The sequence below is a fragment of the Sinocyclocheilus grahami genome, unplaced genomic scaffold (assembly GCF_001515645.1).
Source record: "Sinocyclocheilus grahami isolate Dianchi unplaced genomic scaffold, SAMN03320097.WGS_v1.1 scaffold2279.1, whole genome shotgun sequence".
NCBI lineage: Eukaryota > Metazoa > Chordata > Actinopteri > Cypriniformes > Cyprinidae > Sinocyclocheilus > Sinocyclocheilus grahami.
In genome coordinates this window covers 59,971-71,354 of record NW_015507458.1, presented here as the reverse complement: position 1 = coordinate 71,354, position 11,384 = coordinate 59,971, and the positions used below count along the sequence as shown (strand labels likewise).

Here is an 11,384-nt window from a genome sequence, read left to right as displayed (position 1 = left end):
CGAGTAACCAAAATAATCATGGAAACGTCGTCGGTTAAACTTAAGAAAATTGCTTTTGACATTTAGTAAGACTAATCAGTTGATTAAATGTTTAGACTGAAAGCATGGCGTAACTGTGTTTTAAAAAGTTGGAGGAGCAGGACTTTGGGTTTAATTTATCTAGAGAAAACTAATGTTTAACGTGATATTTTCGTCTTTACATCTATTGTAACTCAATATGTTATTAGTCCCGAGCTTCCAACATCAGAGATCCGCGTTAAGGTGGTAGAACAATTAAGTGTATCAGAGGATCATTCTAATTATAAATCCTCGAATAGTTTTTTAAAGATATAAAAATATGTTCATACGTGATTGCATTTGAAGAGCAGGGACACGTCTATGCTTTTGTTTTGTGATTTCAGCAATAGTCTCTGCAACAGCGTTAGGCTTAAGTGATAACTTTAGCGTGTCTGTGTAGACTGCGCACGAGCCACAGGAGAACACTGACCTCTGCAGATAACAGCCTTGAAAGCACATGCACATCTCAGATAAGTCTATTATTATGTCCAATTTGGATTTTGAGACTTTATTTTCACACCGGTTGAAAAGCATTTGTTTCTGTGTAGTGACGCACATTTGCAAATTTTTCAAATCGTGTACACGTTAATGAATTGCACTGGGCCTTGTTCGTTGGTAGTTGTGTGTGTGAGCGTCGTGAAATGCTGTAAACTGCGAAAATGAAGTCTCAAAATCCAAATGAACCGAACAAGATCGACTCGAACAATTAATGCACGCGTGTCACCTGATCCACATATGCACGGATTCCTTTTTGCAGTTTTGCATGCAGAACAGAACATTTTTATTCACAAACATGTCTGTATTTGTACAAATCGCTGCACAATCATTTCATCCTGAATTCCACAGACTCAAATTGAAAGGTATTTGTTTGTGGTTAGTAAGATACATGTATAAAATGTATGCAGTGCATGGATAATTGTGCGTGCGTCTATTAATCATTTAGAGTCTAATATCACCCCATACTGTAGCCATCACTTTAGAAGTGAGGGGGACATAAATGTTCATTTCTAATGTTAGTTAATGTTGTTATCATGTTAATGTTAATATATATTATACTATTTAAAATAACTGTTTTCTATTTTAATATATTTAATATTTAATATATTTATTCCTGTGATCAAAGCTAAATTTTCAGCATCATTACTCCAGTCTTCAGATCCTTCAGAAATCATTCTAATATGCTGATTTGCTGTTCAAGAAACATTTATTATTATTATTATGATTATTATTATTATCAATATTTAAAACAGTTGAGTAATTTTTTTTTCAGGATTCTTTAATGATTTGAAAGAGTCAAAGCTTAACATCTATCTGAAAAAAAAAGCTTTTGTAACATTATACACTATATCATTCAAAAGCTTGGAGTCTGTTTTTTTTTTTGGTGAGCAGAAGATAATTATTTAAAAATCATAAAAAATCTTACTGTTCAAAAACTTTTGACTGGTAGTGTATATAGACAACAATCTTATTTCTAGCTTTTAATTGTCTAATAAATCAGATACACTGCTGGACAATAACCAGTAATAATGATTTGTTTATATGCTACAAACACTTTTTCTTTTTTTCTTTTTTATCACATAATAAGGCAGAATAGTTTCTATAATAAATGCTGTCAATTAGTACTGCATTGTTCATATACTTTATTTATTACCTGGAGGTGACATGAAAAACACAAATAAACCATATATTGTCGCAATCGTGTGTTTAATGTCTTTATGTTTCAAACGTTTCTGTTTTTCTGTGAAAACAACTGTTGTTGTTTTTCTTCATACAGCGATAGCTGGACGCTTTTGTCCATATTCGGGATTTCCTGGTATGACTTTCTAGCGAGAGCGCCCTCAGGCTTCGAGTATGAATGAAACACACACTGCATAAGAGTGTTTAGTGCTCCGTAATGTTCATATCGCATCATTCTGGGTCCGAATAAAACATCAGGTCAATCACAGACTATCCTGTCTCTTTGAATTTAAATCTATTCACACCGGCCCTTGAAAACCTCTATGCGAATACGCTTGCCCGAAAAGTGTTTGCTCATCAAAATTAAGACTGAAGGTGCTTCTCAGTCGGATGGTTCTATAGCGATAGTCCTTGTAGATTTCCAGCATAGATTCTTACTTAGTATTGATACTGCACCTTCAGGTTGAAATTATGACTGGGAAAGGTTTTGATACCTGAGTTTCCAGGTTCAAAGTATTCATACATTTTCAACATGCTGGTTTATGTAGTAAATTGTAGGTATTATTCTTTTCCCTAAAACTGTGAACATGTTAGCTCACATATTGTACTATTGTTTTTGTTGTTGTTGTTGTTTTTTTATTTTGTTTTTTACACTTTGATAATTGTGTGTATTTGAACTAGAGATATGCTACAATAAACCTGGTTTTCATGTTTCTGGCAACAACGCACTTGAACATGACATACTCGTAATTACTGAACAACTTCAGCAGTAAGATATTACACATAGTACATGAAGACAGCATGAACATTAAAGTCTAGTTAGTCCACATGCGAAGGATACACTTGATACATCCATCAAAACAGGCTGAATGATAGATGCAAAGCTGTCTCCGGATCCTTCAAAATCAGATGGCTTCACTAGGATACAACCTTCTGATTGAGAAGCACACTGAAGTGTCAGTGCAGAAGGAGAATATTAGATGCAGGCATCCAGTATTTAAGATGATAATCAGATATTAGTCTGCCATCTGCAAGCAGAAGCCGTTTGACTTCAAAAAATAGTAGTGTAAGACTGGGTGATACAGATTTAAAAGACAATGGAGCTGACAATTTCTGTTTTACTTCATTAATCTGAAAGTATTCATGAAATGTATAGTTGCCAGTTTTACTGCAAATTTGTTGTTATTGTCCTTTTGAAGATAATTACCATATAAAGGTCTTAAATCAGTAGAAAGAGGAGGGGAACACATCTCCAAAATGAGTCACTGCGTGGAGACAGAGGAGGAGAAAGAAGAGTATGGTGCAGAACCCAGCTGTGTGAAGAGTGATCAGTCCATGCGCAACCCCAATCATTTCAGTGATGGAGCAGTGACCTCTGACCCCAGGTAAAATAAGATAACTTTTATTCAAAACAATTTCCAGTACATTCATGCTACACTGTGCAACACTAGCTGGTGTTTGGGACAAGACATTGATAGACAAACAGTAGCTAGGTCCAGAATTTGTAAATAGACGAAGAAAGAAAATAGTTGTTTTCAAAATACAGTATGTAAGAATCCACCATCCAGCCCAAAAAGCGGAATCCAGCGGCCTGGTCGAAGGTTTAATGCGTATTCGGTCTTTTACTTGCACTTCTGAATTTATCAGGATTTAGTTTGAATTTTAGTCTAGCTCCGTTTTCAATCTGACTCCAATTTCATTAAATTTAGGCAATATTTCTAATCAAAAGCTGATCACAGATATCAATTGTTTATTAATTTAGATATTTGAGTATTCTGGAAATCCCATACTTTCAATTCTTCGTTCATTAAGGACCTAACATCGCTTAGAAATTAACTCGGCCAACTGTGAATGCACGGACACAAACTCGCCAGTTCTGAACTTACTCAGAGGATACAGGGTGATTATAATACCTTTAAGTGCTAACCCTGCTAGCAAATAACAAAAAGTTTATTTTTTTTCTATAATCACGAAAACTGTAACTTGTTAAGCCAGGTAACAGACAGAAAATTTTAGTCTAGCTCCGTTTTCAATCTGACTCCAATTTTAAGTGATCACTAAATTTAGGCAATGTTTCTAATTAAAAACTGATCACAAATATCGATTGTTTATTAATTTAGATACTTGAGTATTCTGGAAATCCCATACTCTCAATGAATCATTCATTAAGGACCTAACATCGCTCAGAAATTCACTCGGCCGACTGTGAACACAAACTCGCCAGTTCTGAACTTACTCAGAGGATACAGGGTGATTATAATACCTTTAAGTGCTAACCCTGCTAGCAAATAACAAAAAGTTTATTTTTTTTCTATAATCACGAAAACTGTAACTTGTTAAGCCAGGTAACAGACAGAAATCATAAGATCCCTAATGGAGAGCCCCCTGCCCCGCTCGTTGGTACTTAAGTATGATCTGCCCTGGACGCAGATTTGCGGAAATGTTAGACTACACAGTAAAACCCCCAGTGTAGTCTTTGCAACTTCAGGGATCTTATCTATGCACAATCAGCTTTTTAACACTCCAAAGAGAAAGGAAAACTTGAAATCGCATCATATGACCCCTTTAAATCAACACTCCCAATATTTATATAATCCACACTCAGAGTATTAAAAGTAACACTGAAGCAGTGTTAAAGTTAATGACATAATTAGTTTAGTAATTGAGTGATGATTGAGCATTATTGATGAACACCTGCTGTTAACAAACTGAATCACTGAAAGAAAGAGAAACAAGAACAGAACAAAAGAGACGAGATGAGCAGAAATACAAGAACTACACAACTGACTTCAGCCACAGCCTTAGATGAAATCAACACAAGATAAAAGAAGACATTAATTCTCTCAAGATCTCGGCAGAGGATGATTAAACAACTCCACAAACAGCATCACCAACTTCACACATTACTAACCAGACTGACTTTAGATGTTGATGTTCTAGTTTTGTTTGAATTACCATTACCGAGGTCAGTGTTTCCTTTAGTTGGGCTCTTGACCCTTGATTTAAAACAATACAATTATTTTGGTTGCTATATCTGTGTGTTTGTTTAGACATGTTGTTATAGCAATAGAGTGTTGATGGTTATAGTTCAATAAAGAAATTATCAGCATTTGGGTACTTCCATAACTGATTTTTCTCAGAGCATTGCCATTGACTGGTTTAGCTCTTGTTTAATTTAATTCTAAGTTCAACTAAAGTAAACGCTGACCTTGCTAATGGTAATTCAAATGAAACAAACATCAACATCTAAAGTCAATCTGGTTAATAATGAGTGGAGCTGGTGATGCTATTTGTGGAGTTGTTTAATCATTATCTGCTGAGATCTTGAGTGATCTCATTTTTTCTGTTCTTGTTTCTCTTTCTTTCAGTGATTCAGTTTGTTAACAGCAGGTGTTCATCAATAATGCTCAATCATCACTCAATTACTAAACTAATTATGTCATTAACTTTAACACTGATTCAGTGTTACTTTTTTAACACTCTGAGTGTGGATTATATAAACACTGGGAGTGTTGATTTAACACTGGGGGTTTTACTGTGTGAATGGAAAATAGCAGAGTGTACCACTCAGGAGGAGAACAATTTCAACATAGACAGACACACATGCAACTTGAAATTGCTATACAATTCCAGTATTACAGTTTTTCCAATTTTACACAAGACACATGGTCTAGATGCATAGCATCTACAACCTTAAACCTAAGTGTTTCACACACTTACAGTAAAGCAGTGTAGGGATTTCATGAACAGGACACTGATGCGCCACTGAATCACCATCATGAGGCTTCAAATTAATTCAATCAGGAGTCAACAAAGCTTTCTTTGTATCAGGACTGAGGGGAGTTCATTCACAACATATAGAAACCCCGATGTCTTGTGACCACCAATGGATGGAACCATTATGTCCAAACAGGAAAAGGATAAGTAAATTAACTGATGCCCTCAGCACTTGCAAAGCACGGGATATACAGCGTGGCGCCACATGACTTTCGACCATCTGCTTCCTGCATGTCTGAAACCCTTGCAAAACTTATCTGACAACAAAAGAAACAGAACCTTGCATGATGATTTTAACAGACAATCGTTTAAAACGTATAAGTAGTGAAAATGTATCCACTGTATGTGTTATTTGTTTATCGAAACCATGATATCTCAATCCTGGCCTTATAACTTTCCTTTTAGTTACTACGATTACTGTGTATGCAAAATACCTGTTGTTTGAGCTCGAATGAAAGCTTGTTTATTCACGGAACATTGGTGTTAGGGAAAAGTTTATATTGTGTATCATTTCCCGGTGATGATATTTTTATAAGAAGTTCTTAAAATCATTGCAGAAATACTCGCCACAGACGGCATGTGAGTCATGCATGATAAGGAACAGTATGGGGCGTGGCTAAACCCCGCAGCCACCATCTGATTGGACCGCGACCTGTGGGCTGGACAAAAGTCAGCCTGCTTAAAAGTGGACACTAAAGCTGTAGCTGTGTCTCAAGCTGTGTCTCATTTAGAAGGCTGCACCCTCCGGAGGTCGCATTCGAAGGCTGCATACGTCATCGAGGCTGTCTCATTTCAGAAAAGCAAGTAGGACACTTCGAATGTGACCTTCTTTCACAGGAAATGTAGTGCCATCCCATAACTCCCTTATACAATTAATGAGTTAATTTCATAACAGCAGTCATGTGTTTTAAAAGAATAAACTCAACTAGTCTTTGTGCACATGCAATTCCACAAACAACTATAATGTGCTCTATGTGCACAATGTGTTTAACACAATTATATTTTTTAATAAAAATGAAATGTATACCCGACTTCAGGAAGATACATAGTATGGAGCATATGAAATACACTCCACACTACGGGCTGATCTGGCTACAGAATCGCAATGACTGATTTGCAATTTTCTCTTAAATACTACCAGAACAAAAACAAAGAAATCTTTAAATTGGTTGTAAAAACATAAAAGGCCTTTTGGTTTATTAGGTTGCCGTGCTCCAGGGTTGCATCTGGCTGGAGATAGATAAACTTTCCCACAGGCTATAAAGGGGAACACATCCCCTCCTCAGCAGAACACAATTCTACAAAAGTTTTCAATATTTCTTATAATACAAGTGACTACTATGAAATTGAGACCAATTTACCAATCGCACAAAGACCTTCAGAACAATACCAAACATGAAAGGGAAACAACATATTCACAAGATATAACCCATGTGGCATATGGATATTCTTGCTTTTGGGGGAGAAGAGGGTAGAGTTAGAGGCAGGGAGGGGAGAGGGAGGAACGGGGTCATAAATGAGCAAGGGGAGGTGTTGTTTATTTTTTTCTCTTTGGAGATCCCTTCTCCAGATCAGATTTATTGTTTTATTGCCCGACATCTGTCCTGTGTGAGTTCCTGATATTTCGCTTCATGAGGAGTTAATTTCATAAGGAAATAATTTCACTCCTTGCAGTACATAGTGTTTCAAAGCAGCTTCTCAGAAAGTTATATCTTATTGTCTTATTGTAATGCCTAAATGCAATGTTTCTTAATTCCAGTCCTGGGGACACATCTCCCAAAGTGTTTTAGATATATCAAAAAAAATTTAACACCTGATTCATCTCATCAGCTGTGTTAAATAGGCAGAAAAGACTGAGATCTAAAACACCCTGGGAGGTGGGTCTCGAGGACTGGGGTCAATATGTATCAATATGCATTTGGTTTATTGGATCACAAGTAGACAACAGAAACACATTCCTGTTCACAATTGGTGTTTTAGTTTACCTCTCTTGTCCTCTTTTGACCACTTCTTAGCGGATTTATTTGAGGAGAGGGTCTATGGGCAGGTCACTCTTAATTTGGTCATCACCAATGTTACATCAGTATTAGCTTCTTGTGTTGTTAGCAAACAGATAATGCTGTATGTATTGTAAGCTTTTTCATATCTTTCGGTCTAAAGGATAAAATACATATCAAAGGATGTGACTGAAAAATATAAACACATCTGTCTAGTGAAATTCAACAATTCGTTGCACAGTCATTATCTGTAGGTGGAGAGGAGGTGGTCTTTTGTGGCAGTTCAAACACATTCGACCACATCTACACTAAGAAAGCAATCTGATCAAATGTGTTTTTGGCTACCTCTTGAAGTGGTCAAAAGTGGACATACTCAAAACCCAGTTTTCACCTGTATTTAGCAATGTCCCCTTTGAATCTGATGAACAAAAATGCATATTAATACCACGTGTAAACAGGACCTAAATGTTTAGACAGTGAAGAGCTGTGGGAGCATGTCCTCATTTGGCATTACAATAAATGTGCATCTAGTTACATCATGTGTAAAATGCAAGAATGAAATAATTAAATTATTTATAACTGTTTAAGTATTTAAAAAGTAATGAAAATAATTTTATTGTAAGGACAGTTATTACATTGATTAGTCTTTAGTGTCTGCATACGGTTTGTTAAAAAAAATCCCGCTCATTTATTCTACTCAGTTTAAATAATTTGCTGTGAAAGAAGTCAGTTATCCGAATAGAGAAGATGATTAATGTGGACAAATGTAAATGTGCTGTGTTGTGATTGGGTGATGATCCAATCTGGCTCATTCATTCATGGTGATTTCATGTTAAAACCATGTGTAAACGGGCTGATAGATTCCTTAAGTACACAAGAGATGTATAGACCATTGTAAAGATCACCCAATGGACCAATGGCGGAATCCAATGGTATGGGTGAAAATATTCTGTAACCATTTTACTTATACATTGTACTTAATTTATTAAAATTGTTCAACTTTTAGATCTGTGCTTAATCTGACTCCAATTTCAGATGATTGTAAAAAATATAGATTATTATTCATTTAGTTCTGTGGTATTAATTTGGATATTTGACCATTCTATCATTATCCAAGTTTTTAATTATTTATTACAGTGGGTCTGAAAGTTATAACTTTTATAAGTGGGTTATAACTTTTTATGCTTAAATTGTATTGATGTTGTGTCTTTTGTACGTTGTGATCAGATCGGTGCCGTCCTCTACATTCCACTATCAGACACACATCATGGAGGACAAAACTGAAGCAGTCCTACAGACACACACACTGGAGACTGGGGACCTGCAGAGAGTTAAATACCAGCATAAATCCAGTATGAAGAATAAATATGAGAGATTATTTGAGGGAATGAAACTCCAAGAGAATGAAAACCTCCTGAACCGGATATATGCACAGCTCTACATCATAGAGGGAGAGAGTGAAGGAGTGAATGAGGAACATGAGGTTTTACAGATGGAGAAAACAGCCAGAACAAAACACTCACAAGACACTCCAATCTACTGCAATGACATCTTTAAAGCCTCACCTGAAGCAGGATGTGAAGAGAAAGATCAGATCAAGACTGTTCTTACTAAAGGCATCGCTGGAATTGGAAAAACCATCTCCACTCAGAGCAGGAGGATGTTAAAGCTTCTGTCAGCCTCTTTATATTAATTTGGTCATCACCAATGTTACATCAGTATTAGCTTCTTGTGTTGTTAGCAAACAGATAATGCTGTATGTATTGTAAGCTTTTTCATATCTTTCGGTCTAAAGGATAAAATACATATCAAAGGATGTGACTGAAAATATAAGGAAAGCAACACATCTGTCTAGTGAAATTCAACAATTCATTGCACAGTCATTATCTGTAGATGGAGAGGAGGTAGTCTTTTGTGGCAGTTCAAACACATTCGACCACATCTACACTAAGAAAGTAATATTATCAAATGTGTTTTTGGCTACCTCTTGAAGTGGTCAGAAGTGGACATACTCAAAACCCAGTTTTCACCTGTATTTAGCAATGTCCCCTTTGAATCTGATGAACAAAAATGCATAATAATACCAGGTGTAAACAGGACCTAAATGTTTAGACAGTGAAGAGCTGTGGGAGCATGTCCTCATTTGGCATTACAATAAATGTGCATCTAGTTACATCATGTGAGAAATGCAAGAATGAAATAATAAAATTATTTATAACTGTTTAAGTATTTAAAAAGTAATGAAAATAATTTTATTGTAAGGACAGTTATTACATTGATTAGTCTTTAGTGTCTGCATACGGTTTGTTAAAAAAAATCCCGCTCATTTATTCTACTCAGTTTAAATAATTTGCTGTGAAAGAAGTCAGTTATCCGAATAGAGAAGATGATTAATGTGGACAAATGTAAATGTGCTGTGTTGTGATTGGGTGATGATCCAATCTGGCTCATCCATTCATGGTGATTTCATGTTAAAACCATGTGTAAACAGGGGCTGATAGATTCCTTAAGTACACAAGAGATATATAAACCATTGTAAAGATCACCCAATGGCCCAATGACGGAATCCAATGGTATGGGTGAAAATATTCTTTGTACTTGTATTGTACTTAATGTATTAAAATTGTTAAACTTTTAGCTCTGTGCTTAATCTGACTCCAATTTCAGATGATTATAATAAATATAGATTATTATTCATTTAGTTCTGTGGTATTAATTTGGATATTTGATCATTCTATCATTCTCCAAGTTTTTAATTATTTATTACAGTGGGTCTGAAATTTATAACTTTTATAAGTGGGTTATAACTTTTTATGCTTAAATTGTATTGATGTTGTGTCTTTTGTACGTTGTGATCAGATCTGTGCTGTCCCCTACATTCCACTATCAGACCCACATCATGGAGGACAAAACTGAAGCAGTCCTACAGACACACACAGTGGAGACTGGGGACCTGCAGAGAGTCAAAGACCAGCATAAAACCAGTATGAAGAATAAATATGAGAGATTATTTGAGGGAATGAAACTCCAAGAGAATGAAAACCTCCTGAACAGGATATATGCACAGCTCTGCATCATAGAGGGAGATAGAGAAGGGGTGAATGAAGAACATGAGGTTTTACAGATGGAGAAAACAGCCAGAACAAAACACTCACAAGACACTCCAATCTACTGCAATGACATATTTAAAGCCTCACCTGAAGCAGGATGTGAGGAGAAAGACCAGATCAAGACTGTTCTTACTAAAGGCATCGCAGGAATCGGAAAAACCATCTCTGTGCAGAAGTTCATTCTGGACTGGGCAGAGGGAAAAGCCAATCAGGATGTAGATTTCATGTTTGTGCTTCCATTTCGAGAGCTAAACTTGATCCGAGATCATCAGTACAGTCTTCACAGAGTTCTGCTGGACTTTCATCCTGAACTTCAAGATCTGGACTCAAATATTTATGAGGAGTGTAAAGTTGTGTTCATCTTTGATGGTCTGGATGAAAGCAGAATCACACTGATGTTTTCAGACGCTCAGAAAGTTTGTGATGTGACTGAGACTTCATCAGTGGCTGTGTTGATGTCAAAGCTCATGAAAGGAGAGCTGCTTCCCTCTGCTCTCATCTGGATCACCTCCAGACCAGCAGCAGCCAATCAGATCCCCTCCAAATACATCAACCGTCTGACAGAAATTCAGGGATTCACTGAGCCTCAGAAGGAGGAATATTTCAGGAAGAGAATCAGTGAGCAGCATCAAGCCAGCAGAATCATCTCACACATCAGAAGAGCAAGAAGCCTCCACATCATGTGCCACATCCCCGTCTTCTGCTGGATCTCATCCACTGTGCTTCAGAAGCTCCTGGAAGAAGATCTGAGTGCAGAAATCCCTCA

At 36.4% G+C, this 11,384-nt stretch overlaps 1 protein-coding gene across 1 annotated transcript in view; it reads left to right on the top strand.

Moving 5' to 3' along the window:
* Positions 1 to 10,338: 10,338 nt before the first annotated feature.
* LOC107574588 (NACHT, LRR and PYD domains-containing protein 12-like) overlaps positions 10,339 to 11,384 on the top strand; it is a 2,111-nt gene continuing 1,065 nt past the window's right edge. The window contains exon 1 of the mRNA XM_016261034.1: positions 10,339 to 11,379. Within this exon, the coding sequence (XP_016116520.1) occupies positions 10,339 to 11,379 (1,041 nt within the window). The remainder of the gene's footprint in view (positions 11,380 to 11,384) is intronic.